Source organism: Pleurodeles waltl, chromosome 12 (assembly GCF_031143425.1).
Source record: "Pleurodeles waltl isolate 20211129_DDA chromosome 12, aPleWal1.hap1.20221129, whole genome shotgun sequence".
In the NCBI taxonomy this organism is placed as follows: domain Eukaryota; kingdom Metazoa; phylum Chordata; class Amphibia; order Caudata; family Salamandridae; genus Pleurodeles; species Pleurodeles waltl.
The window spans coordinates 21,638,896-21,656,377 of record NC_090451.1 but is presented as its reverse complement, the minus strand read 5'-3'; the positions used below and the strand labels follow the sequence as shown (position 1 = coordinate 21,656,377).

At 45.1% G+C, this 17,482-nt stretch overlaps 1 protein-coding gene across 1 annotated transcript in view; it reads left to right on the top strand.

Annotated features, from left to right (window-relative positions):
• Window positions 1–17,482, top strand: part of GRIN3B (glutamate ionotropic receptor NMDA type subunit 3B) — a 270,250-nt gene that overhangs the window by 124,675 nt on the left and 128,093 nt on the right. Inside the window, exons 3-4 of the mRNA XM_069217846.1 lie at window positions 2,586–3,636; window positions 11,767–11,912. Coding sequence (XP_069073947.1) covers window positions 2,586–3,636; window positions 11,767–11,912 — 1,197 coding nt within the window. The remainder of the gene's footprint in view (window positions 1–2,585; window positions 3,637–11,766; window positions 11,913–17,482) is intronic.

Genomic DNA, 17,482 nt, shown 5'->3' with positions numbered 1-17,482 from the left:
TTGTCTGTTGTATTTCTTTCGCTTCTCTTTTCTGCCCCATCCACTTTTTCTCCTGAGGCTTAGTTATCAATGGTGCAACAGGTGCAGTGGCACCGGGGTCCAGAGACCAATGGACCTCACTAAACTCTAATTACTGGTGTATTTTCCTACCAAACGTGCAGTCAACCATTCTCCTTTCTAGCTCCATGGCCCGTGACATCGTTCCTACGCCGCTTGTCCTCTACATCTTTACTCCCGACTCCCTCTTTCCTTTCACCCTCCAATCGGTCCCACGTGATACTTTTGTTGTGGAGTTTTAAGCATTACACTCTAATGCAAAATGTTTATTTCTGATAAAGGTTTATATGATAATTGTATATGTTTTAAGATAGAGGAAGAAGGGAAATGGAAGTGTTTTAGTTATATGCAGAGCCACTGGAATTATGTGGCAAGAAAAGACAAAAATATGAGGCAGGGTAGACCTATTTATGTGGCAAGAAAAGTCCAGTTCTGAATTTACAGTGCCAATAGCTCTGCCTCGAGAAAATGCGAGACCCATTGCATTGCAAATGCTTGTTTGTGTTCCTGTTGGTTTTTGTGATGAGGTGTCAAGTAGTGCCTTTGTTACCCTGCAGATGCGGCAAGTACCCTGTACTGAGAGCCTGTGTGAGCCGTTTGATGTATTTCAATTGGTTTTTGTTGCTGGTTTATGGTTTTTGTAAGTGTGCTATTTGTGTGCCACGCCTCTGCTACTCACTAACCACCCTGCACGCTCGTTTCTTTACTTTGCTGTCACAATTACAGCCCTTGTGCTCACATAAGACAGATGTGCGCATGTGCAGGCCTTCTTAAAGATGCACTGATGACCCTGGGAGGTGTGGGCTTTGGGGCCCCCTGCTCCCTCACTCCCCTTTGCCACAAATCTCACCTTTCCCACTTACAAGGCAGACCTCATCCCCCGACCCACACTTTCTACCTGTAATGCTGGTTTATCTGCCTTCACACACATGACGTAACACCTGTCAACACGTGACTGCTGTGATGATGTCACACTGACCTCTAGCCAATTGCTGAAGTTTTGTCAGATACGTCATATTCACGGGGTGTGGGGATTCAGGGGTGACCCGCCCTTCATCAGAGGGGTCTGTTATGTCACCCCTCCACAGATGAGGATTTTGGTATGTCACACCTCCAGGTTGCTTTTGATGTCACACCTAGTTCTACAGAAAGTTTGTGATGTCACACCTATAAATATATAAGGGATCTGTGATGTTGCAGATATCTACCTGGTATGGTTTATGATGACACCTTGTGTTCCTACGAAGGTATTACAGTTTTCAGTTACAATGTTTGCTTGTATGGCAGCTCTCCTGAACTCGCATCTGGGTATACATCAGAGGTGTGCAGTTGTCAGACCTTGTCATGTGGGGGTTGTGATGTTGCACCAATGAACAGTTGTGGGTGAAGAAGCAGCTTGCATGAAGGAAGACACCTTCCTTCCATCCCAGGGCACTTGGCTCATCCCCTAGGGATGTGCTGTCGCGTAGGTTCTCACAATCCTAATGAGGCTACTGGATTCGGGCGGCAGAATCGCATAGGTTTTGGGGGTACTAAGTACAATTCCACGCTATGTGACGCCTGTCGGCCTAATCTGGGTTTTCCGGCCAACTAGCAGCGCCCCATCTCTGACCAAGATGATTGTGGCAACCGGGCACATGGCAAGAAAGACTCCTCAAGGAATCGTGGTAAATCAGATCTCCTCCCTCTCTCTCAGTTACACTGGTCTCACAACAGAGGCAGAATACCGTTCAATGAGGGTTTATTGGAGTAACTGCATCTTAGATAGAATGGAATGCATTGCAATAATTAGGGTGATAAAACACACTAAAAGCAAATGGGTGACAAGGAGTGTGAAATACTGTCGCTAGGAGTGAGATATAGTTCTCCTGCGTACGCCATGTTAGAGCACAGCATGATAGGTCCTAATCCGCCCTTCAGGTTTCCCCCCGGGAAGACATCGTCTCCCATTCCTGAGTAAGGAAGCCTGTAGTCTAGAGAGACACCGTCTGCATGGAGGACAGCGGTTCCGCACTCTAAGCCAGCAGCTGTAGCGAAGGCAATCAGCATGCAGTCGTGGTCATCTGGCTGGAGGGACAAAGGAGAGTTTTTATATTAAAACAGTTGATATTCTAAGAAAAGTTCCCTACGTAGGATATGTATGTTTATGTGAATATTGGAGACACAGCGTACCACTTTTCCCAGCAACCCCATCTGACTGCAGCCTTGAGGAAAGCACAGAGTGCAATGCTTAGAGTGTGACGCTTTCCTAGGTGAAAGAATAAATAAACAGAGAAAATAAAACAACACCTCAAACGCTAGAAAAATAAAGCAATGCTGCATAAAATGTATCTGGGCTAAAGTGCACAACAGTAGGCCTAGTTTGCTAAAATAATGTGTCTAAAATATGGCTAAAATAGCTATACAACAGTGTGTTTTCTTTTCACTTCTGTCAATGTGTACATGTCAGAGCCTGGGTTTGCCCCACTGCCCACATCTCAAACTTGCTTCCACACTTGCATCTCACCGTGATTTCCCTCCTTTTGTAGGTTCCTGGCAAACACGTCCTTCCAGGGTGCCACGGGGCAGGTGCACGTGGTGGACACATCTATGATCCACACTGACCACCGCTACAAGATCTGGAGCCTGGTGCACGACTCGCTGGGCGAGCCCACCTGGGTGACCGTGGGAAGCTGGCGACAAGGGAAGATGGAGCTGGAGGAAGGAATCTGGCAGAACCGCATGCAGCGGCGTCACCCTGGTGACGGGGCTGCCTTCTCGCGCATGAAGCTACGGGTGGTGACGCTGGTCGAGCACCCCTTTGTGTTCACCAGGGATGTGGACGCTGACGGCAGCTGTCCCGCTGGCCAGTTGTGCTTGGACCCACACACCAATGAGTCAGCCATCCTGGATGCGCTCTTTGAAGACCTCAGTAGCGGAAATAACTCCGTCCCCCGAGAGTTAAAAACTTGCTGCTATGGTTATTGCATTGACCTGCTGGAGAAGCTCTCCGAGGACCTTCAGTTTGACTTTGACCTGTACATTGTTGGGGACGGCAAGTATGGTGCCTGGAAGAATGGACGGTGGACTGGGTTGGTTGGCGACTTGCTCAGTGGCACAGCTCACATGGCTGTGACCTCCTTCAGCATCAACTCTGCCAGGAGTACCGTCATTGACTTCACCAGCCCCTTCTTTTCCACCAGCCTGGGGATACTGGTGCGCACGCGCGACACGGCATCCCCCATCGGCGCCTTCATGTGGCCCCTTCATTGGACCATGTGGGTGGGAATCTTTGTGGCACTGCACATCACAGCCTTGTTCCTAACCCTCTATGAGTGGAAAAGCCCCTTCGGCATGACTCCGCAAGGCCGTAACAGGGTGACCGTCTTCTCCTACTCTTCAGCCCTCAACCTCTGCTACGCCATTCTCTTCGGCAGGACGGTCTCCAGTAAGACGCCCAAGTGCTGGACAGGCCGTGTCCTCATGAACCTGTGGGCCATCTTCTGCCTCCTGGTCCTTTCCAGCTACACGGCCAACTTGGCAGCAGTCATGGTGGGAGACAAGACCTTCGAGGAACTCTCTGGAATCCACGACCCTAAGGTTGGTCAAACATCTGTTCTCTTTGATGGTGAAATACGAGTCTGCATCGCAGTAACTCCCTTTCACAAGCTCTCTGGGATGGCTTATTTAATCCCATAAATGTGATGTAACCCAAGAGCCACCCCCATCTAACTAAGTGGTTATTAATTTATGACGTTTCAATGGATTAAGAAAATGGGCAGCAGAGAAGTAATTAAGCAAATCTAAGTCCAGTAGAAGCAGTGGTAAGATGTACTCTCTGTCTGTTCTCCATCAACTTTGGTCTTGCTGTGGTAACAGTAGGTTGTGCTCCCTCTGTGTTCTCTGTCAGCTTTAGTCTACCTATGGTGGTGTAAGTTGTACTCGCTCTATGCTCTCTCTCGGCTTTAGTCTGCTTATGGTGGTGTAAGGTGTGCTTGTTCCCTGTTCTCTCTGGGCTTTAGTCTGCTTATGGTGGTGTAAGGTGTGCTCGTTCTCTGTTATGGTGGTGTAAGGTGTGCTCGTTCTCTGTTCTCTCTCGGCTTTAGTCTGCTTATGGTGGTGTAAGGTGTGCTCGATCTCTGTTCTCTCTCGGCTTAGTCCACTTATGGTGATGTAAGATGTGCTTGTTCTCTGTCGGCTTTGGTCTAGTTATGGTGATGTAGGATGTGCTTGTTCTCTGTCGGCTTTGGTCTAGTTATGGTGATGTAGGATGGGCTTGTTCTCTGTCGGCTTTGGTCTAGTTATGGTGATGTAGGATGTGCTTGTTCTCTGTTGGCTTTGGTCTAGTCATGGTGGTGTAAGCTGTGCCTGTTCTCTGTCGGCTTTGGTCTAGTTATGGTGATGTAGGAAGTGCTTGTTCTCTGTCGGCTTTGGTCTAGATATGGTGGTGTAAGATGTGCTTGTTCTCTGTCGGCTTTGGTCTAGTTATGGTGATGTAGGATGGGCTTGTTCTCTGTCGGCTTTGGTCTAGTTATGGTGATGTAGGATGGGCTTGTTCTCTGTTGGCTTTGGTCTAGTTATGGTGATGTAGGATGTGCTTGTTCTCTGTCGGCTTTGGTCTAGTTATGGTGATGTAGGATGGGCTTGTTCTCTGTTGGCTTTGGTCTAGTCATGGTGGTGTAAGCTGTGCCTGTTCTCTGTCGGCTTTGGTCTAGTTATGGTGATGTAGGAAGTGCTTGTTCTCTGTCGGCTTTGGTCTAGATATGGTGGTGTAAGATGTGCTTGTTCTCTGTCGGCTTTGGTCTAGTTATGGTGATGTAGGATGGGCTTGTTCTCTGTCGGCTTTGGTCTAGATATGGTGGTGTAAGATGTGCTTGTTCTCTGTCGGCTTTGGTCTAGTTATGGTGATGTAGGATGGGCTTGTTCTCTGTTGGCTTTGGTCTAGTTATGGTGGTGTAAGCTGTGCCTGTTCTCTGTTGGCTTTGGTCTAGATATGGTGATGTAGGAAGTGCTTGTTCTCTGTCGGCTTTGGTCTAGTTATGGTGATGTAGGAAGTGCTTGTTCTCTGTCGGCTTTGGTCTAGTTATGGTGATGTAAGCTGTGCCTGTTCTCTGTCGGCTTTGGTCTAGTTATGGTGATGTAAGCTGTGCCTGTTCTCTGTTGGCTTTGGTCTAGTTATGGTGATGTAGGATGTGCTTGTTCTCTGTCGGCTTTGGTCTAGTTATGGTGGTGTAAGCTGTGCCTGTTCTCTGTCTGCTTTGGTCTAGTTATGGTGGTGTAGGAAGTGCTTGTTCTCTGTCGGCTTTGGTCTAGTTATGGTGATGTAGGATGTGCTTGTTCTCTGTCGGCTTTGGTCTAGTTATGGTGGTGTAAGCTGTGCTTGTTCTCTGTCAGCTTTGGTCTAGTTATGGTGATGTAGGAAGTGCTTGTTCTCTGTCGGCTTTGGTCTAGTTATGGTGATGTAGGATGTGCTTGTTCTCTGTCGGCTTTGGTCTAGTTATGGTGGTGTAAGCTGTGCTTGTTCTCTGTCGGCTTTGGTCTAGTTATGGTGGTGTAGGAAGTGCTTGTTCTCTGTTGGCTTTGGTCTAGTTATGGTGATGTAGGATGTGCTTGTTCTCTGTCGGCTTTGGTCTAGTTATGGTGGTGTAAGCTGTGCTTGTTCTCTGTCGGCTTTGGTCTAGTTATGGTGGTGTAGGAAGTGCTTGTTCTCTGTTGGCTTTGGTCTAGTTATGGTGATGTAGGATGTGCTTGTTCTCTGTCGGCTTTGGTCTAGTTATGGTGGTGTAGGATGTGCTTGTTCTCTGTCGGCTTTGGTCTAGATATGGTGGTGTAAGCTGTGCATGTTCCCTGTCGGCTTTGGTCTAGTTATGGTGGTGTAAGCTGTGCCTGTTCTCTGTCTGCTTTGGTCTAGTTATGGTGGTGTAAGCTGTGCTTGTTCTCTGTCAGCTTTGGTCTAGTTATGGTGGTGTAAGCTGTGCCTGTTCTCTGTCAGCTTTGGTCTAGTTATGGTGATGATGAGAAATGCTTACTCTCTGTCTAGTTTATGTTGTGTATAGTTTGCGGCAAGAGGTGCTCTTTTTCTGCTTTCTGTTTGTTGTGGTCTGGGTGGGGGGAGGGGTTGTAGCTCACGCTTCAGTTTCCTGTTGGTTTTGATCTGTTTATTTTGCTGGTAGGATGCTTCCTCTGTCTCTCTTGTGCAGTTGTTGCTATGTTGTTATATTGTCATGTTGAAGGTCAGGTTTGCTCTCAGTGTTTTCTGCTGGCATGATAGCCCCCTTTGCCTGGGTTCTGTTTATTGTTTTCTAGCTGTGTTGGAGCATCACTCTGACTTCTGTGTGTGTCCTGTTTGTACTGGTCTGGTTTTGTTGTTGATGCAATATAAACTCTCTGCTTTTGTCCAGCTAAACTGGTGAAAGGTGTGTACTCCTTGCTGTTCATGTTGTACATAAGCGGTTCCATGTGTGGCAAAATGTGATATTTTTACACTTTTGTTTGTTGTAGTTTGTTGTAGTCTGGTTGGGTCTGATGTGTTCTGTTTGTTGTCACTAGTTTATCTTGCTGATAGGATATGCCTCTGTGCTCTTGCAGCACCCACCCTCTCTCTCTCGCCCTGCCCTAGTTCTTTCTCTCTCTGTCTCTCTTCTCACCTCTCTCCCCCTCTGTCAGCCCCTTGTGTCCCCACACCTTTCACTTCTCCCTCTGTCTTGCTATCTGCATGGTTTGTATTGTTTGACAATTTGTTATAGTGATGGTTTTTTTCCTGTGCATTGATTTTGTACTTTTTAAGTCTCGCCTACATCTTTTATCTGTCTGGCACAAAATACTTCTTGTGGACTATATCAAAAACCTGAAGTGAGCTTACAGCCCGCCCAATGGTTGATTTTACTGTCACTCTGTTTTTTTCATGCTTCTTCTTCAATGAGTTTTCTTTCTATTCCTATGTTTGGCCGACCCCTCTACATCGCCCTCAGCGTAGCCTCTTTACTATTTGTTTGGCTGATCTGTATCCTTCCACTGTTGACTTTTAAGGAATTACTTTTTCTGTTATTGTTAAGCACTCCTTGAGAGTGTATGTGTTTTCCACCTCTCTTCCTTGTGTTCAGCTTTTCTTCTCTGATATCAATTCTCCCAATCCAGCTTCATTTTTACTTGATGCAGTAACCCTGCACTCCCCTTAATCCCTTCTGCAGCCTCGAACCCGCTCTTCTGTTGCTCGCCCGCACTCACGGTCCTTTTCTTTTCTTTATTTTTTGACATTTCTTGGATGGCTCAGCAGCTCCCATTTACTCCAGGCTGCTTCATGTGCTAAAATGTGCTTAGACAGAACTGAAAATGTATTTTTAAATTTAGCACACCAAGTGGCAGCCGCCATCTTCGATCAGTAAATAAAAAAATAAATGGCGCCTGCATCATTTACCAGGCAAGTCTACTCCTAGTGATGCATGGCGTGCATCCGCCAGCATGCACAGTGAATGATGGTGGTGCTAGCAGTGTTATGATGCATACATTGTACGTCATGACGCTTTTATTCCCCCCGGTTCTGTAAAGCATCAGCATAAAGCACTGACAAAGCCACTAGGTCCAATGGCGCACCTATTGGCTTTGCCAGTGCTTGTTGTTTGTTGAGGATTGGTTATGGTAAAGGTAGGACCGATCCACCAGTTCTCTTACGTTAGTCATCTCTTAATGCCATAGAGAGAAGTAATCTTGCAGCCATTGCCCTATCTTTCTCTCTCCAACTTGGCTTTGCCAGTGCTTGTTGTTTGCTGAGGGTTGGTTATTGTAATGGTAAGATCTGATCCCCCAGTTCTCTTATGTTTGTCATCTCTTTATGCCGTAGTAATAATTAATCTTGCAGCCCCCACCCCTTCTCCATCTTGGCTTAGCCAGTGCTTGTTGTTTGTTGAGGGTTGGTTATGGTAATGGTAAGATCTGACCCACCAGTTCTCTTATGTTTGTTGTCTCTTTATGCCGTAATAATAGGTAATTTTGCAGCCCCCACCCCTTCTCCATCTTGGCGTAGCCAGTGTTTGTTGTTTGTTGAGGGATGGTTATAGTAAGATCTGATCCACCAGTTCTCTTATGTTTGTCATCTCTTTATGCCGTAGTAATAGTAAATCTTGCAGCTTCCACCCTCTCTCCATCTTGGCTTTGCCAGTGCTTGTTGTTTTGCTGAGGGTTGGTTATGGTAATGGTAAGATCTGATCCATCAGTTCTCTTATGTTTGCCTTCTCTTTATGCCGTAGTATGAGGTACTCTTGCAGCCCTCACCCTCTCTTTCTCTGTCCATCTTGGCTTTGCCATTGCTTGTTATTTGTTGAGGGTTGGTTATGGTCATGGTAAGATCTGATCCACCAGTTCTCTTATGTCATCTCCTTATGCCGTAGTGATAGCTAATCTTGCAGCCCCCACCCCTTCTCCATCTTGGCTTAGCCAGTGCTTGTTGTTTGTTGAGGGTTGGTTATGGTAATGGTAAGATCTGATCCACCAGTTCTCTTATGTTTGTCGTCTCTTTATGCCGTAGTAATAGGTAATCTTGCAGCCCCCACCCCTTCTCCATCTTGGCGTAGCCAGTGCTTGTTGTTTGTTGAGGGATGGTTATAGTAAGGTCGGATCCACCAGTTCTCTTATGTTTGTCATCTCTTTATGCCGTAGTAATAGTAAATCTTGCAGATTCCACCCTCTCTCCATCTTTGCTTTGCCAGTGCTTGTTGTTTGCTGAGGGTTGGTTATGGTAATGGTAAGATCCCATCCACCAGTTCTATTATGTTTGTCATCTCTTTATGCCGTAGTAATAGGTAATCTTGCAGCCACCACACTCTTTCCCTCTCTAACTTGGCTTTGCCCTTGCTTGTTGTTTGCTGTCCTTTATTATGCATCTTTGGCAGATGTTTTGTGCTTCTGGTCTGGTTATTATGGTAGTTTAAATGGTAATATGTACTGTCTCTGTTTTTGTTGTGGTGTTGCTATAACGGTAAGATGCCCTATTTGGTTTCTGTTTGCTGTGACCAGAATGTAGGAAGTATTTTGTGCTCCTACTCCAATTTGTGTTACTCGCTTTCTGGTTATAGTTGTAATATGTACTTTTTCTCTGTTTTGTTCTCCAGTTCCTTATGGTTGTGGTCTGATAATGATTGAAGTATTTTCTTTTTCTGTCTGTTTGCCATTGGTCGTCTTGTGACTGTGGTAATATGTCCTCTTCCTATTTCTATTGATGGTGTTCTGGATTGGCTTTGCTTCCAAGATATGTTCCTTCACATTTCTCTTTCTCTCTCTCTCTCTCTTTTATGGTTTTACTATGTCCCCACTCGTTTTTCGATTTTTTTTTTTTTTTTTTTCCACGATTGTCCTGCCTTTAATAGTACGATGGCATTGATGATGTTTCCCCTTCTGGTTTTTGTTAGGTGTGCCCTCCTGATGGTGGTAAGATGACCTCCCTCTTTTCTTCCTGGTTTTGCTCCTCGTGTCCTCGTTGTGGTAGTAGATTGTTCTCCATTTTAACTTTGTTGTGCTTCTGCAGACCCTCTCTGATGGCTTTCTGTAGTTTTAATGCCAAGTTACATTTTGTTTGGTTGTGCCTTGGTTGTGGTGCTAGAACATGCTTTCTCTTTGGTTGCTATTCTGTTTTTTGTGATGTGACTTTTTTCCAGTTATAAGCCTGTTGCGATGTTAGGATGTGCTCTTCCTCTCTCTGGATTTTTCTGATTGTTTTGGATTTGTGTTCACGTTGTATTTCTTCATAGCCTGTATAGGTGATAGGATGTGCTATCTCACTATTTGCTTTTGTGTGTTTTTTGTGATGTATTCTTGTTTTGTTTTCCTGTATCCTGGTTGTGAAAGTGGAATGTGCTCCTTTGTTGGTGGGTTTCTATTGGTGATTTGTTCCTGTTTTGTTTGGTTATTTCCTGTATGTGTTGTTTTGATATGTGCTGTCTCTTTGGTTCCTTTACTTTGGTTTTCAAGATGTGTCATGGTTTTGTTTGGCTACATGCTGGTTACTGTGGTAGATGTGTTCATTCTGTGGTTGCTTTCTGTTGGTTTTGCTGATGTGATCCTGTTGTATTTGGCTGTAATCTGATTGTAGTGGTAAGATGTGCTCTGCCTCTTGTTGCTTTCTTTTGACACTGTTCTCGCTTAGCTTTGAGTTAGTATAATGTGCTCTGTCTCTGGTTTCTTTCTGCTGGTTTTGGTGACGTTCCTACTTTGTTTGGTTGTAGTCTGGTTGTGGTGGCAGGATGTACGCTCTTTCTCTCTCTCTGGTTGCTTTCTGTTAATTTTGGTGATATGTTCCTGTGTTGTGTTGCTCTACCCAACCTGTGGTGGCAGAATGCACGCCCTATCTAGTTGATTTCTGCTGGATTTCTTGATATTGTCTTGTTTTGCTTGATTGTAATCTGGTTGTGGTGGCAAGCTGTGCTCTCTCGTTGGTTTATTTTGATTGATTTTGGTGATCTATTGCTGTTTTGCTTGGTTGTGGTGGTAAGATGTGCTCTCTCCCTGGTTGTTCGTTCTAGGGATGTGTTACTGTCTTGCTTTGCTGCAGCCTGGTTGTGGTGGTAGGATGTACCTTTTTTCTGTTTGAGTTCTGTTGCTTTTGGTAACATGCTCCATTTTGTATGATTGTACCCTTTTTTGGGTGGTATCCTGTGTTCTTTCCCAGGTTGGTTTCTATTGGTTTTGGTGACAATTTGCAGTTTTACTTGGTTGTACCCTAGTTGTGATGGTAGGATGTGTCCTTTCACTGGTTGCTTTCTTTTGGTGATGTGTTGCTGTTTTTGGTTTTTTTTGTGCTGTAGCCTAGTCATGGTGGCTGGACGTGCCGTTTCTCTAGTTGATTTCTGTTGTTTTGGTGACATGTTGCTGTTTTGCTTGGTTGTGTCCCAATCGTGAGGTCACAATGCATGCTCTCACTAGTTGATTTCTGGTGGTGTTGGTGACATGTTCCTGATTTGTTTAGTTGGATTCTGGTTAAGGTGGTAGGGTGGGCTATATTTCTGCTTTCTGTTCGTTTTGCTAATGCTTTGTTTTGTGTGGTTGCAGCCTGATTGTGGTGGTACGGCGTGCTCTCTCTGGTTGGTTTCTGTTTAATTTTGCTGACCTGTTTCCATTATGTTTGGTGTACTCTGGTTCTGATGGTAGTATGTGCTCTCTCTGGTTCATTTCTGTTGGATTTGGTATTCGGCTCTTTTGTTTGGGCGCAGCCTGTTTCCGAGATAGGGTGAACCCTCTCTGGTTGCTCTCTGTTGCCTTTGGTAAACTGTTCCTTTTTTGTTGGTTTTCTGTTAATTTTGGCTGACTTGTTTCAGTTTTATTTGGCTGCACCCTTGCTGTGATTGTAGGATGTGCCGTCCCTCCGGTTCATTACTGTTGGTTTTGGTCACATGCTGCTCTTTTGTTTGGTTGTAACCTGTTTCTGGTGATAGGGTGAACCCTCTCTCTGGTTGCTCTCTGTTGGTTTTGGTAATGTGTTCCTATTTTGTTTGGTTGTACCCTGGCTTTGGTGGTAGGACGTGCTCTCTCTGGGTGATTTGTGTTGGGTTTGTTGACCTGTTACAATTTTGTTTGATCATAGCCTGGTTTTGGTGGCCTCTTTCTCTGGGTTGTTTCTGTTGTTTTTGATTGTAGCCCAGTTCAGGTGGTAGGGTGTGCTCTTTCTCTCACTGCTTTCTGTTAGTTTTAGTGATGTTTGTGTTCTTGTGATGTATTTATAAAATATTCTATCCACTAAAGCTGCATCACCCATCTCAAGGCTTCCGCTTTGGCACAGTGTGGGAGAGCAGTGCTGAGGAGTACATCAAAAAGAGCTTCCCGGAGATCCACGATTACATGAGGCGCTACAGTGTCCCGGCTACGTCAGACGGGGTGGCCATGCTCAAGTAAGGGCCTAAGGTGTGCAAGCGAGTGGTTGGAGCACGAGGCCGCTTCTGGTGAGGGACAGTGGGGGTAAAATTTACAGCACACTGATCACCGTTTACACCTGCACGTAACACAACTGTCTCTCCTAGCTCATAGTGGCAGCATGCCCGACGCAGGACTGACTTGGCCACGGATATGTATGTCAGCCTATAGATGGATGGGTGGGTGCTATGTGCATGATGGTCTAGACAGGTGGTTTGTATGTGAAGTCATGGAAGGGTGGATGCTTTAATAGGGCGGGTGTATGTGTGCATTTTGACTTGCAGACTTTTCATGCCAGCTTAGAACCTCTAGAGGGATTTTGAGGCAGCATTTATGTATATATATATATATATATATACTTCCTTTTGTGATGTGATATGAAATAAAATAAATACATAATAGGAGGATTCTGCTGGAATAATTCTTCTATTATTGGTCCTAGTGCTGCTGATCTCAACCATAGTATGTGTGTGTGTGTGTGTGTGTGTGTGTGTGTGTGTGTGTATATATATATATATACACACAGTAAACACTAGGTAGTTGTAGTTAGGACCTAGTTTCTATATAAAAAGCATATTTTACTTGTCTCTTTTTCTTTGACGCCGCTTGACAAATCTTTCCAAAACTTTCCAAAACATTTCAGCTGCTCTCTAGAAAGTTTTCGGGTGCTCCGTCAGGTGGGCGGGGAGCAAAAAAAGAGGGGTGTCCCAAAACCCTTTTTCCCCATTAATTTTTCTATGGGAAAAATTGAACAGCGATGGCTCCAAAACTACTGGACGGAATTACACCAAATTTGGCAGAAAGATAGGTCCGGGTCCCAAAGCGACCTTTTCTTGTTTTGGTGTAAAGCTGTCAGTCGTTTTTGAGAAATTAAGGGGAAAACAAATTTTATATATAGGGACGCAAAGGATTTGCGACCCCTCCCAATCCCGTGCTGAGATCTGATTAGCTGTCAACACTTCAACCGGGAAGTATTTCCCGTGCTGAGATCTGATTAGCTGTCGACACTTCAACCGGGAAGTATTTCCCGTGCTGAGATCTGATTAGCTGTCGACACTTCAACTGGGAAGTATTGGCAGCCATCTTGGGAGCCGAGTCCCATTAAAAAAAAGTTTTTTTTTTAAACGTGGCTTCCGCGGTTTGTCTTTTTTATGCCCCTGAGTGGGCCAAATCCCAGGGGCATTCTTTTATTATAGTGTGGGGGGCGCCAGACACCCCTCCCGCAGCCCCAGTTTTCACAACCAGAGAAGCCGCAGCCAGCTCCCCCCATGCACAGCCAAAGGGCCGTGCGCAGTGTGGGGTTGGGAGCTTGGACGCAGGGTCTGACTGCAGGCCAGGTCTTGCGGGCAACCTCCGCTGCGCACAAACGAGGGCCGTGCACTGTGTAAGGTTCGGTGCTTAGAGGGTTGGCTTCAGGCCCTGTGGCCAATTAACGTATATTAATGAAAATTACTGTACATTAAAAAAACATAGAAACTCACTGAAAAAAACAAAGGTTACAGGGACATTATAGTTAAGAAATAGAATTTTAAAAAAAAAGAAATGCACTCACAAAAACAAAGGTTACAGGGACGTTATAGTTAGGAAATAAAAAAATTTTAAAAATGAAATTCACTTAAAAAAAACAAAGGTTACAGGGACATTATAGTTAGGCTTACATGTTAAACGTGCAAAACCATAGAAGTTCACCTGTTATAGTAAGAGCTATCTCAAATAACTATAACCTGCGCCCTAAGGAGCTATAACTCACCCCCTCGCAATGCACTGCTAATTGCCCCACAAATTACGGCACTCATGACATCTTTGAGAACATCACTGATAATATCATTGTAATATTTGCATTAAAACATTTGACAAAAAAACTGTGCATGGCGAGGCATTTATTACCTAGTGGCAATAGCCACTATGTAGTTATAGTTAGGGCCATGTTTCCATAGGAAAAGTGGGTTTGTCTTGCCTATATCTTTAGCACCATTTGACAAATCTTCACAAAATCTTCCAAACAAAGTGTGACAGCGATTCTTGTTGTGCATGGAAAGTTTCATGGTGATCCGTCTAGCGGGGTCAGAGAAAAAGAGGGCTGAAAAAATGTTTTGTTTTCCATGTTAATTTCCATTGGATTTTTTAGACACGACTACAGACTGAACCACTGGATGGAATTGCACCACATTTTGGCAGAAACCTAGCTGTCGGTACGCAGATCACGCTTTTGGTTATTCAGTGTGAGTCTGTTCAGTAATTTTTGAGAAATTTAGGGAAATTCAAATGTGTATATCTCTAGCCGCATCTACTTTGCGACTATTTTGCGGAAACCGTGAGGTATTCGCAAATACGCGCAACAAAGGGAGTTCTCTGATTGGCTGGCTGCAACCTGACCAGAAAATGGTGGCCACAACCTTATTGGGACACGGTTCCTGGGGCTGAAAAATGGTTTTAGAAATTGAAATAATGGGTGAGAGTGGAGTTAGTGTGACCCCGGTGCCATAACACAGAACGGTTTGTAGGTAAAGTTAATATGTAAAAAATATTTTTGGGGACGCCACGTGATATTCATGAATATGTCGCGAATGCTCTGTGCGGACCCCCGTGTAATGTTGCAACAAATTTGCAAATTATGGCGACAACAAAAAAAAGACTTGGGGAGTGTCAAATAGCTCATTTACTTTGGTGTTAGCAGTAGTGAGGCATTCCTACTTGCCTGACAGATGTATTCAGATGCTGATCCACACAATATGAGACACACTGAGACCCTGTATGTTAAAAACAAACTAGAAATTCACTGAAAAAGACAAAGGTCACAGGACATTATAGTTAGGCTCTGAATTTACTCGTACAAAACCGTAGAAATTCAGCAGTTCTTTCAAGTAACTAAAACTCCTACCCTAAGGTAACTATAACTCACACCTTCGCCATGCACAGCTAATTACTCCACATAATAAATCATTGATGACATATTCTATGCCATCTTTCATACCCTCAATGCAACATTTACAATAAACTCATTGATGAGACAACTGTGCATGGCGAGGGCACAAGTTATAGCTACCTTAGGGCACGAGTTTTAGGTACTTGAAAGAACTCTAACTGTATCAGCTGAATTTCTATGGTTTTGTACGAGTAAATTCAGAACCTAACTAAAACGTCCCTGTGACCTTTTTCAATATATATATATAGAGAGAGAGAGAGACACCAGCTCCTTTATATGGCACAGCCTACAGCATCACTGACACTCTTAACCTGCTCACCTCAGATATCTCTTTTCATTGGTGATTTTTGAGCTTGGCATGGATGGCACTAGCTAATCCTATGCTTTAGTACTTTGCTGCAAAATGGCAAAACCTTAAGCTCCTTTCTAGCTCGGCTTGAATGATACTGTGCTAAATCTATGCTTACAAATTCTGTTAGAAAGAGAGACCTTTGAGGTGAGCAGCAGTGCATTGTTGGTGGTGTTATACGTGTTTCATTTAAAGGAGCTGTTCGCCACTTAAAACTTGGGAACTACCCCAGGCTCCCTTCTTCTTTTTTGCATAACGTACGCAGTGCTCTAAGCCTGAAAGGACATTGGTATATCCTTACACACATCCCACCCTACGACGCCTAACTGAAAACACTCTATAAAATGATAGTAAATTAAACTCACAATATATACATGAATGTGTCGGGCGTATACATGACTGAATTTGTTAGGGTTGCATGCATACTGTGGAAATGAAAGTAAATCTAGACCTGGAGGGTGGGTGTATTGAGGGACAGAATGATATCTGCAACTACAACGGATGAACATGAATGCATGTGCGTGGTACATATTTGGGTGAATATATAAAGTCGATGTACCACAGAGTGTATTGGTTGAGTAAATGGATAAATGTAATGTGAGGCTGTCTGGGTGAAATATGGGTAAGCTCATGGGGTGAGTGTGTGTATGGGTGAATATATGTAGGGGTGATGTATATGATGGACACATAGGTGAATGTACAGGTTATGCTGGTTCTCTAGAAGTGGACAGATACAGGAACATATAGAATGGATGAACAGTTAAATGCATTAGGTGGAGCAATGAATAAGTGCCTATGGCACATGGACAGTGTACATGTAGGAAGGATGAATGCATGTCCTATGGTGACCTCCGAAGGACCGCGTGAGGTAGCTGTTCGGATGATCCTGTGCGGCGGATGCAGGTGGAGCTGGGTATAGGTTTGACGAAAGTATGACACGCCTTAGGTCTCGCATTAGTTTGCATGACCAGGGTCGTAGTAACAGTGACCTGGGGCCAGAGGTAGCAAAGGTTTGTCCCCATTCTGTGTCTATGGGAAAAAGTGTTCGTACATATGGCCCATAGTCTCAAGCAGGAGAATGAGATCCCTGGTGCAGTTCTGATATAACTGGGGGGTAGGTGGCTTCACGCTTAGTACCCTGGTGCTACTGCACCTGCTGCTAGAATAGAAGCTGTCTCCATGGTGAGGGTTGTGCATGAGGAAGGCTGGGGAGGGGTGTGCATGAGGTTGGTTGCGCACGGGGAGGGTTGTGCTTATAGATGCTTTTGCACGAGGAGGGCTGTGTATGCCAGTGGTTGCACATGAGGATGGCCGTGTATACAGATGCTTGTGCACAAGGAGGGCTGAGCATGGTGATGCTTGTGCATGATTAGTCTGAGCATGGTGATGCTTGTGCATGATTAGGCTGAGCATGGTAATGCTTGTGCATGATTAGGCTGAGCATGGTAATGCTTGTGCATGATTAGTCTGAGCATGGTGATGCTTGTGCACAAGGAGGGCTGAACAATAGTGATGTTTGTGCACAAGGAGGGCTGAACATGGGGATGCTTGTGCACAAGGAGGGCTGAACATGGGGATGCTTGTGCATAATTAGGACTGAACATGGTGATGCTTGTGCGTGATTAGGGCTGAGCATGGTGATGCTTGTGCACAAGGAGGGCTGAACATGGGGATGCTTGTGCACAAGGAGGGCTGAACATGGGGATGCTTGTGCACAAGGAGGGCTGAACATGGTGATGCTTGTGCATAATTAGGGCTGAACATGGTGATGCTTGTGCATAATTAGTGCTGAGCATGGTGACGCTTGAGCACAAGGAGGGCTGAACATGATGCTTGTGCATTATTAGGGCTGAGCATGGTGACGCTTGAGCACAAGGAGGGCTGAACATGATGCTTGTGTATAATTAGGGCTGAACATGGTGATGCTTGTGCACAAGGAGGGCTGAACATGGTGATGCTTGTGCACAAGGAGGGTTGAACATGGTGATGCTTGTGCATAATTAGGGCTGAACATGGTGATGCTTGTGCGTGATTAGGGCTGAGCATGGTGATGCTTGTGCACAAGGAGGGCTGAACATGGTGATGCTTGTGCACAAGGAGGGCTGAACATGGGGATGCTTGTGCACAACGAGGGCTGAACATGGGGATGCTTGTGCACAAGGAGGGCTGAACATGGTGATGCTTGTGCATGATTAGGGCTGAGCATGGTGATGCTTGTGCACAAGGAGGGCTGAACATGGGGATGCTTGTGCGTGATTAGGGCTGAACATGGG